General features: G+C 41.5%; 1 protein-coding gene across 1 annotated transcript in view; it reads right to left on the bottom strand.

The window, feature by feature from the left end:
• LOC142371771 (xylosyltransferase 1-like) overlaps positions 1-11,360 on the bottom strand; it is a 66,634-nt gene extending 55,274 nt beyond the window's left edge. The window contains exon 1 of the mRNA XM_075454507.1: positions 10,926-11,360. Coding sequence (XP_075310622.1) covers positions 10,926-11,207 — 282 coding nt within the window. The 5' untranslated portion in view covers positions 11,208-11,360. The remainder of the gene's footprint in view (positions 1-10,925) is intronic.
• Between the last annotated feature and the right edge of the window lie 5,046 nt (positions 11,361-16,406).

Raw genomic sequence — 16,406 nt, 5'->3', positions numbered from 1 at the left:
GTTCATGTGATGTAGATTGACTCATTTTGTGACTGAATGTGTTCATGTGATGTAGATTGACTCATTTTGTGACTGAATGTGTTCATGTGATGTAGATCCACTCATTTTGTGACTGAATGTGTTCATGTGATGTAGATTGACTCATTTTCTGACTCTAAATGTGTTCATGTGATGTAGATTGACTCATTTTCTGACTCTAAATGTGTTCATGTGATGTAGATCCACTCATTTTGTGACTGAATGTGGTCATGTGATGTAGATTGACTCATTTTGTGACTGAATGTGTTCATGTGATGTAGATTGACTCATTTTGTGACTGAATGTGTTCATGTGATGTAGATTGACTCATTTTCTGACTCTAAATGTGTTCATGTGATGTAGATTGACTCATTTTGTGACTGAATGTGTTCATGTGATGTAGATTGACTCATTTTCTGACTCTAAATGTGTTCATGTGATGTAGATTGACTCATTTTGTGACTGAATGTGTTCATGTGATGTAGATTGACTCATTTTCTGACTCTAAATGTGTTCATGTGATGTAGATCCACTCATTTTGTGACTGAATGTGGTCATGTGATGTAGATTGACTCATTTTGTGACTGAATGTGTTCATGTGATGTAAATCGACTCATTTTCTGACTGAATGTGTTCATGTGATGTAGATTGACTCATTTTGTGACTGAATGTGTTCATGTGATGTAGATTGACTCATTTTGTGACTGAATGTGTTCATGTGATGTAGATTGACTCATTTTCTGACTGAATGTGTTCATGTGATGTAGATTGACTCATTTTGTGACTCTAAATGTGTTCATGTGATGTAGATTGACTCATTTTGTGACTCTGAATGTGTTCATGTGATGTAGATTGACTCATTTTGTGAGACTGAATGTGTTCATGTGATGTAGATCCACTCATTTTGTGACTGAATGTGTTCATGTGATGTAGATTGACTCATTTTCTGACTAAATGTGTTCATGTGATGTAGATCGACTCATTTTCTGACTCTAAATGTGTTCATGTGATGTAGATTGACTCATTTTGTGACTCTGAATGTGTTCATGTGATGTAGATTGACTCATTTTCTGACTCTAAATGTGTTCATGTGATGTAGATCCACTCATTTTGTGACTGAATGTGGTCATGTGATGTAGATTGACTCATTTTGTGACTGAATGTGTTCATGTGATGTAGATTGACTCATTTTGTGACTGAATGTGTTCATGTGATGTAGATTGACTCATTTTCTGACTCTAAATGTGTTCATGTGATGTAGATTGACTCATTTTGTGACTGAATGTGTTCATGTGATGTAGATTGACTCATTTTCTGACTCTAAATGTGTTCATGTGATGTAGATTGACTCATTTTGTGACTGAATGTGTTCATGTGATGTAGATTGACTCATTTTCTGACTAAATGTGTTCATGTGATGTAGATCGACTCATTTTCTGACTCTAAATGTGTTCATGTGATGTAGATTGACTCATTTTGTGACTGAATGTGTTCATGTGATGTAGATTGACTCATTTTCTGACTAAATGTGTTCATGTGATGTAGATCGACTCATTTTCTGACTCTAAATGTGTTCATGTGATGTAGATTGACTCATTTTGTGACTCTGAATGTGTTCATGTGATGTAGATTGACTCATTTTGTGACTCTGAATGTGTTCATGTGATGTAGATCCACTCATTTTGTGACTGAATGTGTTCATGTGATGTAGATTGACTCATTTTCTGACTCTAAATGTGTTCATGTGATGTAGATTGACTCATTTTCTGACTCTAAATGTGTTCATGTGATGTAGATCCACTCATTTTGTGACTGAATGTGGTCATGTGATGTAGATTGACTCATTTTGTGACTGAATGTGTTCATGTGATGTAGATTGACTCATTTTGTGACTGAATGTGTTCATGTGATGTAGATTGACTCATTTTCTGACTCTAAATGTGTTCATGTGATGTAGATTGACTCATTTTGTGACTGAATGTGTTCATGTGATGTAGATTGACTCATTTTCTGACTCTAAATGTGTTCATGTGATGTAGATCCACTCATTTTGTGACTGAATGTGGTCATGTGATGTAGATTGACTCATTTTGTGACTGAATGTGTTCATGTGATGTAGATTGACTCATTTTCTGACTCTAAATGTGTTCATGTGATGTAGATTGACTCATTTTGTGACTCTGAATGTGTTCATGTGATGTAGATTGACTCATTTTGTGACTGAATGTGTTCATGTGATGTAGATTGACTCATTTTGTGACTGAATGTGTTCATGTGATGTAGATTGACTCATTTTGTGACTGAATGTGTTCATGTGATGTAGATTGACTCATTTTCTGACTCTAAATGTGTTCATGTGATGTAGATTGACTCATTTTGTGACTGAATGTGTTCATGTGATGTAGATTGACTCATTTTCTGACTCTAAATGTGTTCATGTGATGTAGATCCACTCATTTTGTGACTGAATGTGGTCATGTGATGTAGATTGACTCATTTTGTGACTGAATGTGTTCATGTGATGTAGATTGACTCATTTTGTGACTGAATGTGTTCATGTGATGTAGATTGACTCATTTTCTGACTCTAAATGTGGTCATGTGATGTAGATTGACTCATTTTGTGACTGAATGTGGTCATGTGATGTAGATTGACTCATTTTGTGACTGAATGTGTTCATGTGATGTAGATTGACTCATTTTGTGACTCTGAATGTGTTCATGTGATGTAGATTGACTCATTTTGTGACTAAATGTGTTCATGTGATGTAGATCGACTCATTTTCTGACTCTGAATGTGTTCATGTGATGTAGATTGACTCATTTTCTGACTCTAAATGTGTTCATGTGATGTAGATCCACTCATTTTGTGACTGAATGTGGTCATGTGATGTAGATTGACTCATTTTGTGACTGAATGTGTTCATGTGATGTAGATTGACTCATTTTGTGACTCTAAATGTATTCATGTGATGTAGATTGACTCATTTTGTGACTGAATGTGTTCATGTGATGTAGATTGACTCATTTTGTGACTCTAAATGTGTTCATGTGATGTAGATCCACTCATTTTGTGACTGAATGTGTTCATGTGATGTAGATTGACTCATTTTGTGACTGAATGTGTTCATGTGATGTAGATTGACTCATTTTGTGACTGAATGTGTTCATGTGATGTAGATTGACTCATTTCGTGACTCTAAATGTGTTCATGTGATGTAGATTGACTCATTTCGTGACTCTAAATGTGTTCATGTGATGTAGATTGACTCATTTTCTGACTAAATGTGTTCATGTGATGTAGATCGACTCATTTTCTGACTAAATGTGTTCATGTGATGTAGATCGACTCATTTTCTGACTCTAAATGTGTTCATGTGATGTAGATTGACTCATTTTCTGACTAAATGTGTTCATGTGATGTAGATCCACTCATTTTGTGACTGAATGTGGTCATGTGATGTAGATTGACTCATTTTGTGACTGAATGTGTTCATGTGATGTAGATTGACTCATTTTGTGACTGAATGTGTTCATGTGATGTAGATTGACTCATTTTCTGACTCTAAATGTGTTCATGTGATGTAGATTGACTCATTTTGTGACTGAATGTGGTCATGTGATGTAGATTGACTCATTTTGTGACTGAATGTGTTCATGTGATGTAGATTGACTCATTTTGTGACTCTGAATGTGTTCATGTGATGTAGATTGACTCATTTTGTGACTCTGAATGTGTTCATGTGATGTAGATTGATTCATTTTGTGAGACTGAATGTGTTCATGTGATGTAGATTGACTCATTTTCTGACTGAATGTGTTCATGTGATGTAGATTGACTCATTTTGTGACTCTGAATGTGTTCATGTGATGTAGATTGACTCATTTTGTGACTGAATGTGTTCATGTGATGTAGATTGACTCATTTTGTGACTCTGAATGTGTTCATGTGATGTAGATTGACTCATTTTGTGACTCCGAATGTGTTCATGTGATGTAGATTGACTCATTTTGTGACTCTGAATGTGTTCATGTGATGTAGATTGACTCATTTTGTGACTCTGAATGTGTTCATGTGATGTAGATTGACTCATTTTGTGACTCTGAATGTGTTCATGTGATGTAGATTGATTCATTTTGTGAGACTGAATGTGTTCATGTGATGTAGATTGACTCATTTTCTGACTGAATGTGTTCATGTGATGTAGATTGACTCATTTTGTGACTCTGAATGTGTTCATGTGATGTAGATTGACTCATTTTGTGACTGAATGTGTTCATGTGATGTAGATTGACTCATTTTGTGACTCTGAATGTGTTCATGTGATGTAGATTGACTCATTTTGTGACTCCGAATGTGTTCATGTGATGTAGATTGACTCATTTTGTGACTCTGAATGTGTTCATGTGATGTAGATTGACTCATTTTGTGACTCTGAATGTGTTCATGTGATGTAGATTGACTCATTTTGTGACTCCGAATGTGTTCATGTGATGTAGATGACCGGATTGGGCAACAGTGAGAGAGGGGAGAGGCTGTTTCTCTTTGGGCAGCAGTTATAAAAAGTGTTAAAAGTGACAGAAAGAGAAAGAAAACACATTTTCAGTAATAAAGAGTTCTTTCATTGCATCTGTTTACGCCTGCAGGGAACTCTTGTGTGGGTCTGTTTGCACATCTGTGGGCAGTGAAAACAGCCTTCGTTAACCACCATGAAACCTCTATGTTCAGGAGACGGTGAGGCAATAACAGATGGGGCATTTAGCAACCCTGTAAACTCCAGTGTGAACATGAATTTGATTTTAAAAGAGGAATTACAGGGCCGAACTTAATAGTGATTAACTGCCATCTTTATCCATTAATTAAAAGTTTAATCATGCCTGCTGGAGCCTTATTGGTAGTGTTACAGTTGGCAGTTTTCTGGTGTAATGGCGCTCCTAATAGAGGATGATGTTAGAAGGTTGTTGAAACATCAGAAAGCTGCTCATTAACTGAAAATCAGTACTAAACAGAGAGTCCTAACAAACAAAGCAGACATGGAGGAGGTGGAAAATGTGGATGTGGAGCATTTTTTCCAACACTGGTGGCGATTAAAACGTCTCAGGATACTCAGGGAAAACCAGGATTTACTCGTGGTTCCTGCAGCCGCTTCAGGTGAACATCACTGTGCTCATAAAGAGTTAAACAGGAAGGGGATGATCGTCCCTGATTTCATCTTTAAACCAGAGAAAATGCTCAGAAACAGCAGCAGAATTAGAGCAGAAGTTAAAGAGCTGAAGACAAAGGAAAAACAGAGGCAGATGGACACAGTGAAAGCTAAATGGAGTATCATAAAGGTCAGGATGCTGCTGTGAATCCTGGCGGAAACAACCAGGCGCCCGCAGAACAATCAGGGATTACAGCAGGGATTTCAGTCCATTTATGCCAGATTTAGTAAGAATTATCTCAAAGAAAATAGAAAAAACATAAAGCAGCTTTCAGGTTTTTATAGCAGCGCGTGGAGACAAATCGCTAATAATACAGTTACATTATTCCAGAGATAAATCCCTGTTCCTACTGTTCTGAAGTCACGCATTTCATATTTATCTGTTGGTACTCTGGTGAGTTCCTCTGTTTAACACGTAAAACTTTCATTTATAGGCTTTCTACTGTTATCTGTTTACAGGTGTGTGTGTGTTTTAGTGTGTTTACAGCTGTGTGTGTGTGTGTGTGTGTGTTTTAGTGTGTTTACAGGTGTGTGTGTTTACAGGTGTGTGTGTGTGTGTGTTTACAGGTGTGTGTGTTTACAGGTGTGTGTGTGTGTGTGTTTACAGGTGTGTGTGTTTCAGTGTGTTTACAGGTGTGTTTACAGGTGTGTGTGTGAGTGAGTTTACAGCTGTGTGTGTGTGTGAGTTTACAGCTGTGTGTGTGTGTTTCAGTGTGTTTACAGGTGTGTTTACAGGTGTGTGTGTGTGTTTCAGTGTGTTTACAGGTGTGTGTGTGTGTTTTAGTGTGTTTACAGGTGTGTGTGTGTGTGTGTGTGTGTGTGTTTACAGGTGTGTGTGTGTGTGTTTCAGTGTGTTTACAGGTGTGTGTGTGTGTGTTTCAGTGTGTTTACAGGTGTGTGTGTGTGTGTGTGTGTGTGTGTGTGTGTGTGTTTACAGGTGTGTGTGTGTGTGTTTCAGTGTGTTTACAGAAACAGAAACAGAAACCCAAGGGCTACATCTCAGACTCTGCGGGCCTCAGTCAGCATGTTAAAGGTTAAAGGCCTCTTCTCTCTAAAAAGAACATGGCAGCACAGCTTAGCTTTGCAAAGCTGCATCTGAACAAACCACAAGACTTCTGGAACAATGGGCCTCATGCAAGAACATTTTCGTATTTTTATTCTAAATTTCTCTCACTTTTTTCGTAAGAAGGTCTCGTACGAACACGCCACGTCAGATTCAAATATGTCATTTTTAGCAGTGTCAGCAGTGGGATTACGGGACCTGCTAAACCGAAGAAATGGGAAGCAATTACGAGTGCTGTTAATACCATGTCACCGAAATAAAAAAGAAACGGTTTGATATGAAAATGGCTTAAAAAAAAACATCTCGCCATGGGCAGGCGCTCGATGACTGCAACTAAAGCCGTGCAATCAGTTGTTGCCTCATCATGATGGCACTTTGATGGGGTGGTCCATGAGGGGGGTCTTCTGGCACCACAGCTTATGGTCTGCCTGGGCTGGTTCAGGTAGTAGGAGACCCTCGTTCATGGCAATATTGCGCCATGAACGAGGTATTGAGACACACCCACCTGGCCTTCAGCTCAGTGCGCTCCACAGCAGCACGGGTGCTTTGATGCGTATATGTGTCTCGTGCTCCGATTATGATTGGCAGTCCAGCCACAGGATGAAAGTCCCTCTTAATTTGTACTTGTTGGACAGCGGTGTATGGGAATCTGATGTACCATGGGTGATAAACTGATGAGAGTTTTGATGACCAAGGGGAGCGCACGACTCACAGAGGACTGGGACACCCCCGATCTGTCTCCAGTCTCCCTCTGAAAGGTTCCCGTGGCCAAAAATCCAAGGGTGGTGAGGACCTGTGCGTGTGGTGGAACTGGGTTTGATCGGCGTGTTTTTCTCTGGAGTTGTGGCTCTAGCAAGCTGCATATTTGTAGCAGCACAGTCCTTGGGAATCTTAATCGCGATGTCAGCCATTCGTCTGTCTCCACACGGTCTCTGATGCACTAAGGAATCCAAAAGTAGCAAGACAGCCGCTGCGCTTCCCGTTACAGACTCAAATGAACCTTCAATTAGTGCACAATTTAAGTCAAACAAAATAATGTCAGCATAATTATGGGGTATAATGTATATTTATTTATGTTTTCTTCAAAGTAATTAAATATACAATCCATTAGTCAAGCAAACTTGATTGGAATAACAGCGGACTATTTTACGAAACTCCTACGACAGCTCTGGATCACTCGTAAATTCTGTTCTGACCTGAAAGAAAACGTAAAATACGAAAAGATTGGTGAATGCGCAAATTCTCTTCAATCACTCGTACGGACGATTTAAGAACAAATCTGTGCGTACGAACGCTTCTTGCATGAGGCCCAATGTCCTTTGGACAGACCAAAGTGGAGATGTTTGCTCATAATGCACAGCAGCACGTTTGGAGGAAACCAAACACAGCACATCAGCACAAACACCTCACACCAGCTGCCAAGCACGGTGGTGGAGGGCTGACTCACTTTCAGTCCAATAAAACTTCATTTTAACACCTGATAAGAACCAGATGCTGTTTTAAATTACGTCCTGATGCATAAAACTACAGAAATTAACTAAAACCGGGCCGTCACCCTCACATGAAGAACCAAGTCGCCCGGTCCTCACAGAGCTACAAGTCCACACATGATGTGTTTATGTGGGGGGTGTTCCACTTTTTTATTGAGCTCCTTCAAATGACCGTTTATTGGAAATGGGACGCTTCTTCCTGCCCATAAACACACCCGCACACATGCAGTTTATGACAGCAGACCGTCAGGTGGCCCTGAACGCCCCGGGGTATCTGTCTGACAAAAAGTAATCTGATTACTTCACTATCTGTTCGGTCAAAGAAACACAATTTATTTATTTTAATTACTCTCTTTCCAGTGGTTCACCCTGCCGCTCGCCCACCGACTCCAAACCTCAGTTTGAGACACTTACAAGCAATAAAGAACCTTCAGATAAGTTCAGTAAAAATATTAAAAGTAAAGTTCTGCTTTCATGAATTTCACTTCACTTTAAACCTTGAGAAGATGGATAATTCACTCCAATAAAATACCACTCCAAAGCATTCAGCTGAATAAGCCAGAACACGAAGAAAACCATCAAATATTTCCGATTTAATGTATTTATTTGATATAAAGCACTAAATATTTCCTCTGCATGTCTGACTCTAACGGCTCTTAAGGACAATCTAAACTTCATCAACTTTATCCATTTTTTTGTTAAACTCCTCCTCACCCTGATTGTTTCCAACAACTGTTTGTCCCAGCAGGTTCAAGACCTGAAGATATTTAATTTCTCATCATATAAGACAAAGAAAATGGCAGCAGGAACCTCAGTTGGGTCACCGCTGACTTTCAATGACCACGAACAGTCTTTTAAGACATAAGATTTTAAAGCGACATTAGAGAAGTTTTAAACCTTGAAACTATGCTTCTGACTCGTTTTGAAGTACATAAACCTCAGTTATTTACATTCCTGGACCACCCAGAGGGTGAAATACCGCACTTTAACGCTGATGTCCAGCCCAACACAACACGCTTTCGCTTCAGGGAACGACCTCACGCACCGGCAGCCAAATAATAACACACTTTCCCCAAAATAAATGAAGGTCGAGCACGTTTTCATCGACTATACTCTGTGAACCTGACAAAACCATCTCTGAAACCAAGTTTAGGTATTTAATGCTCAAAGAATTTTTAAATTGTCGTATTTTTACTAGGGCTGGGCAACGATTAAAATGTTTAATCTAATTAATCACATGATTTCCCTGATTAATCACGATTAATCGCATTTGTACGCAAAATGCAAAAATGAATCCAAAAGTAGCGTATAGCTTTTAGCATTTAGCTTTATTTTAAATGTGCTGCCATATGAATGAAAGTGCCATAACATTTGTTGTGCAAACACACTTTTAACATCAGCATCTTTCTGTAGTTTTTATGTAGAAGCCTCGCTCCACTGTCTGTTTCCTTGAATGACTTGCTGCTATCAGTTGTGTGTTTTGCCTTTAAGTGATATTTTAGACTGGAACTACTACGCTGAGAAGACAATTCAACTTGGCAGTGTTTACAGATGACTTTGGTTCTGTCGACTCCGCCGTCTGGAAGAACTTTAAAATGAAAATGGCCGAGTAAAAGTTCCGTACCCTTCTCCAGGTTTGGTGGATCCGCCGATTACTTTCTTTTCCTGTTCCACAGCAGACAGCAACAGACTTTTACAGAATAAAGGCCTGTGAGAAACAGACTTTTACAATAATAAAATAAATAATAAAACCTGTGTTAATGTGCGATAAAATATTTTATATTTTAAATAATTAACGAGTCAACGAGATAATAACGAGTTAACTCGCCCAGCCCTAATTTTTCCCATAAAGTGTCACAGAAAGCATCGATTCTGATTATTATCAGTCGTGTGGACGTTAAAGGGTGAGATTAGTTTTCTTTTAAAATACGAAAAAGGTGTTTTTCTAACAAAAAATTTAACCAGAATTTCCCTGAACCGAAGCTGAAGTCTTCTGTCCAATGACCACGATAAAACAAACCCTCCCATATAGAACAGTCTGAACCCCACATTCTCATTCAAACAGTTTCAACACATCAAAATAAAAAGTTATTCCAAAAAACTTCCTCACGGGCTGATAAAGAGGGATTTCCCTGCTCATTCCACGTCTTCCCATAACTCTTCTTCACTGCCGACTTTGTTTCATTTCATCCCGTCTTTCCTCCGCCTCCCAAACCCCGGTCCTATAATAAGAGCTGGCATGAATCTCCCCGGTTGTAACTGTCAGGGCCAACAGAGGGAAGATCACAGGGCGTCCACTAAAATCTAATGAAAGAGGATCCCTGCAGTGCTGCACACCTTTCCCCCTCATGTTCACACAGAAGCTCGTACAGTCAGTTCATGTCTAAACAACAGCAGAACACCTGGATCCCGACCTGCTTTTCTTTTCATAAAAACACAGGAATCTACAGCGTATCACACGTGATGAGTGATGGAGACGATCAAATCCAGCCAGAATGTGGAAAAACACAAAAAAAGAAGAGTTTTCCTCATAAATGTAAATGTCATCTGTCACAGGAGACCAGTTTGCATCCACACAAACAGATTTTGGACCTTATAATTTCCTCAAGTGTCACAAAGGTGTCGTGATTTTACCAAGAAAACCCCTAAAATCACAAACTAAAAGCCTTTTACCCCTGAAAGTAACTCATTCTGGGAACAATGAGGCTGCTTATGTGCTCCCTCTCACACTCAAAGCGTCATTCCTGATTGAATTGTGCACATTATCCCTAAAAAACAGGCAGAAATCAGCGTTTTTCTGTCAGTCCTCCCTAAATGAAAAATCCAGCAGCTGTTTTCACCCTGAATAAAAACCACAGTTCGTGACAAAATGAGGCTGAGATGTGTTTTTTTTTTTTTTCCCGGCTGAGTGGCCGCTCATCCACACCATAAATAAGCTGATTTGTGATTCTGAAACGCAGCCCGGCCTACCGACACGTCTCCCGGTGTCTGCTGATGCAAATGCCGGAACAACAGGCGGCAGCTGCAGCCGCTGCAGCCGCGCAGCAGCATCCTCCCCGCGGCTGCCATGCGGCTCCCCTCCGGAACACATTTCCACCCGAAACACGCGTGTAAACATCAGATTAAAGCCACACACATCATGCAAACCCACCGCCTGCAGCCTGTGCCGGACGGCCACCTTCCCGTGCAGCGGCGGCGGGTCGCCCTTCCTCAGCAGCCCCCTCCGCGGGTGCTCCGTGTCGGCTTTGTTGAGCCCCGCGGTCCGTTCCTCTCGCTTCTCCCGGCTTCTGGCTCCTCCGTCCCGGCCGGCAGAGTCCAGGCTGCTGAAGTTCCACACGATCAGAGTCTGGACCACCAGGACGGCCAGAGCGGCGACCAGCAGGGCGGACCGGGAGCGCCGCGCCAGCCTGCGGGCGCACGGGTTCCCGTTCATCCTCCCTCCCTCCGGTTCACTCCGACACTGCGAGCCCCGTCCGCTAAGCGCAGACAGCGGGGTGTGAATGCTCCCCTCCGCGGCCTGAGAGGGTCTACAGGCAGGCAGACAGGAGGAGGGAGGGAGGAAGAGGAGGAGGGAATCTGGCACCAGCTCGGAATGAGGATGGAGGTTTGGAGGCGGCAGGGAGGACGCAGAGGCCCTCATGTGGCTATTAACGAGTCAACAGTTGAGGAAAACATTTATTTTCTCATTTAAATGAGGCACTGCAGGGCCGGAGGTGTTTCTGGAGCCCGGATTAACCTCCTGTGTGTGTGTGTGTGTGTGTGTGTGTGTGATGTCCTGCTGGACCTCACTAAAGCTGGTGGTTTGATTATGTCCTGATAAATCCATAAAACTGCTGAAATAATCAGAAAATAGACATTTCTGTTTTTTTCCAAAATGTTTTGTCATACCAGAACTAAACTGAAAAAGTATTCAACCAGTTTGAAAACACGTCATCACAAATAAATTTAATTGGTGGATGATCTTCATTGACACAATAAAACAACCTCATTGAACGTTTTTCTGTTAGTTATGTGACTTTCAAAATGAATTCAAATTGGTAAAACAGAACTTTAGAGTGTGAGTGTGTGATAATTACTGCCATCTAGTGGTCAAGTTGGAGATTGCAAACATCTCAAACGCTTTCCACCAACTATTTAGCATCTATTTGCATCTTTATAAGGAGAATAAATTATTTGTCAAGGAGAAAACAAGCAACTTTCTGCATTTGCTCCTCATCTCCTCGTGTTTCCACTTCTTTGATGAGGTCGATTTATAAACCATTTCTTCTGACTGCATAACGAGGACAATCCTTCATCACCGTGCAGCCCAACCAGAAACATCAAGAACAAGAATAAATCAACAAACACACAACTCAACCTTAAAAATGTACAAAAATGACCAGAAAAAAACCCACAAAATTATCACATAAAACAAAATGTCAGCAGTACACACATCAATGTGCAAAAAGACTAATAATAATAATAATAATAATAATAATAAAAGTCACAAAATGATTACAAAGATGCACCATCTTATGTAACCTTAAGTTGTCATTGTACAATATGTACAATGACAACAAAATGTCATGATCATCTCTGGCTGTGTTTATGAGTTCTAGGCGGGGCTGGGCAGGTCTTCTGAAAGTCTGGGGCGGAGACTTGATTGTTCCTGCTACCACACCTGTTCCTTATCTACCATCAGAGTAGAGCCTGGAACCGGTCCTGTGTGCTCGGTACCCCAAGCAGAAGGGTTACAGACATGGTACCGGGTTCCATGGTAACGGGTTCCATGGTACCGGGTTCCATGGTACCGGGTTACAGACATGGTACCGGGTTCCATGGTAACGGGTTCCATGGTAACGGTACGCTTTGGTGGGAGTGGAAACACTGAAATAAGCGAACTGTTCTGAACCGACCCGTACCGGACTGCATAGTGGAAACAGGGCATATGAGTCGCTTATAGGAGCTGCAGGAACAAACAGTCTTCGCCAGATCGTTCTCACTTTAAAGGGATAGTTCGCCTCTTTTGACATGAAGCTGTGTGACATCCCATATCAGCAACATCATTTATGAACATCTTCTTACCCCCTGCTGCGTCCTGTGAGCAGAGTTCCAGCCTCGTTTTGGTGTTGATGAAGGTAGTCCGGCTAGTTGGCTGGGGTTTAAAAAAATAAAGCTCCAGGAAAAAGTCAGACCTCACAATCTCGTGGCCCTATTTTCTCTCCCTTCGTATCACTGCCTGCTGCCGACAGCCGCGCCTGTTACGGTGTTTACTGCTCGGTCTGCACTTCGGTCTGCAGCTGTGTGGATAAGGTGTGTTTCCAACACAACACCGGTCCTCTCCTCACTCTCGATGTGCTAACGTTACAGTATCGGCATGTTTCTTATAAAGATGTAGGTCTCAGAGTACAACTGTTTAATCAGGTTGATATATCCAAAATGTTTAAACGCAGTAATTAACGGTACACATGCATCACTACGAGTTACGCTGCGTGCATCTCCGGCTTGGTCCATCACTGTTGGTGAGAAAGCATTGTTTGCTAGCACCTGCTGCTAACTTACAGCTAAATAAGTAGCTTCTGACCTCACCAAAAGGGGTGGAGTTGGGCCCTTTTTTTTTTTTGTAAGTTTGCACCCATCAAAACAGACTGTTAAACAGCTGTGAAAACAGGACTGAGACAGAGAGCCACTGTGCTTAAACCAACAGGTATTTTGACCAAAGTCTGTCTCAAACATCTCAATAACACCTCAGAAAATTGTGTCAAACTGTAGAAAAAGAGCATAAAAAAGGTCAGCTTTAAACAAATTAGATCGCCATCATTAGGCGATGCCTCCTGGACGCCTCCCTGGTGAGGTGTTCCGGGCCCATCCCAATGGGAGGAGGGCAGAACCAGAACACGCTGGAGAGACTATGGCTGTGTAGGAAACCGCATACTTCACCTACTACTCATACTGACTTTTTTCCCCGGATGCATACTAGATTCTCTGAAATGTTGGGTATGCATCATGAGGTTACTACTCATACTCAAACTACCCAAGATGCAAAGTAACGTGACGTCGCCAATCGGCATTTCCTGTCAAAACGGCAGTTTCAAGCTAGCTACAACGAGGGTAGGTTCACTTCCTGTTTTCAAAACAAAAGCACCAATTGTATGGTAATGGCTTTCCCTATGATAAAAGGCAACGGGTATTTTATTTTGTGAAAATAACCGGAAGTGCGTTGCTCACTGCGGCTAGCTTTAGTAGCGCCGAATTCGTGGGAACAAAATTATAAACAGCCGGTATTTTGTCAGGTTTTCAACACGTTGGGGATCTAAACGACTACTTTCTCACCTGAAAATGTTTCAAATGTTGCTAAAGTTTACAGAGTTTATAGCTTAAGGGAAATCAGCTTCAGGCCGGCTGATTTCGGCTCGGGCAGGAGCGAAATGCATTGTGGGTAAACGCTCTGCATACTGTCTGATCGATGAGTATGCAGTATGCAGTATGTAGTATGCAGTATGCAGTATGTAGTATGCAGTATGTAGTATGTAGTATGTATGTAGTATGTAGTATGTATGTAGTATGTAGTATGCAGTATGCAGTATGCAGTAGGTAGTATGCAGTATGTAGTATGTAGTATGTATGTAGTATGTAGTATGTATGTAGTATGTAGTATGCAGTATGCAGTATGCAGTAGGTAGTATGCAGTATGTAGTATGTAGTATGTATGTAGTATGTAGTATGTATGTAGTATGTAGTATGCGGTTTCGAACACAGCCCATATCTCTCAGCTGGCCTGGGAACGCCTCGGGGTCCCCCAGAAGAGCTGGAGGAAGCTCTGCTCAAGCTGCTGCCCCCCCGACCCGATCCCCGGAGAAGCGGAAGATGATGGATGGATCGCCATCATGTTCTGATGTTAAAGAGCAGATGCATCAGATGGAGGATCGAGACGTTTATCATTGATAACAACCTTGTGTAAAACAGCTCAGTTGGCATGAACCTCAGAGACCTGATGGTTAACTTTAAGAGCTTTTCCTCGAAGCTTCTTCGTGTTGTGGAAATGAAACTTAAACCCGAAGTCTTTCAGGAATGTGATTGAACAGGACGGCTGTTAGTGGTGACGCATCTGATTCATTGTTTTACTTCAGCGGTTGAACACGAGCATCTGTAAAACCTGTGAAACTGGTCCAACAGAGGAAACATTAAATGTACCTGGCACAATGCATGATGAGGAATCTAGTCATGACAGGAGGAGGGCATGGAGTTTAGATATTAAGGAAGATATTGAAGAAGCTGAGTGGGCGACAGCTTGTTTAAATCAATACTATGTAACATTTCTACCTTAAAATAACAGCTTGAAAAAAATTGTGCGGCTAGAATGAGTTTTAATATTACGATTGGCCTGTCTCCTATGCCCTTCGGGGGTCTGAGTTGGAAAAACTGCGCTATGTAACTTTGCTGGAGCGGCCCGGGAGCTGAGCGGAAGTACGTCGACTTGCTTTCTGGCACACCTACCGCAAAAACAAATAGACCCCTCTCACGCTCCCAGGTACATTTGATTACTCTTACCTTCTCGGTCGACATAGCTTGCACCTTCTGACTCCTCGTCGGTTCGTCAACAAAAGTGAAAGTGAAAGGGTGTTGTATTTACGACAGTGTAACCGTACATTACCTCCAAGCCTGTAGGGGGAGCTCCAGAGTGGGCTTTTTGAGAAGTTACATTGTATCGCTTTAAAAGCTCAATCACAAACCATTAATACTCGAATGAAGCCGCTACAACACAAGTGGTTAATGAGGACATACATAACCCCTGAGAAACTCAATAAATGGTCCCCTGACGTTCCAGATACGTGTGTGAAATGTTTGACGGAGAAAGGTACTTTGATTCATTGTGTATGGGAAGGTCCTAAGCTGGGATCTTTTTGGAAAATGGTTGTCCACACTCTAAGTAAAGTCACAGGTATCCAGGTACCCTGCGTAGCAAAACTTTGTATTCTAGGTATATATCCATCATGCTTTTCTGTTAACTCTAAGTATAAGACTCTGATCAACTTTGGCCTCCTGCAGGCCAGGAGGATGGTTGCTCTATCTTGGAGAGAGATTGAAGTATCCTCTACACTACGGGCGTAAAATTGCGTATGGACGCTATGGACGTGTCCATACCAATTTTGAATGGGAAATTGCACAGCGTTCGGGAAACAAAGGGTTAATTTTCCCCTTCTGCAGTTCCTTTCCTCAAAGACGGCGTGTCATTGGTGGGGACAGCCTTGCTATCTGTGATTGGCTCACCTTCTGTAGCTCTATGCCTGGCTTGTTGTTGCTAGGTTGGTTCAGAGCTATAGAGTAATACAGAGTTGCGACACGCTTTGAAGTCGCCGCTAGGGCTGTCACGTGGTTCATGTGAGCCTCCGGAGTTCCAAACATCACAGCGCTGTCAGTCAGTTTGAACGGGTTTTAGCGGGACGGAGCACAAAAACGATAACTTTAACATTTACGACGCAATTTTCAGTAAATATTGACCCACAATGTGCATTGATCACTAAACGGACGATGTATTTTATCAACGTTTTTCTTTTTGGGAGCGGCAGAGACACATATCACCATTTTAAATCGTAGAGGGTACACCTGCACGCTAGCAGTGGGCAGCTACCTCGTCTTCCTTTATACTGAA

Source organism: Odontesthes bonariensis, chromosome 21 (assembly GCF_027942865.1).
Source record: "Odontesthes bonariensis isolate fOdoBon6 chromosome 21, fOdoBon6.hap1, whole genome shotgun sequence".
NCBI lineage: Eukaryota > Metazoa > Chordata > Actinopteri > Atheriniformes > Atherinopsidae > Odontesthes > Odontesthes bonariensis.
This window is presented reverse-complemented; position numbering and strand designations above follow the sequence as displayed.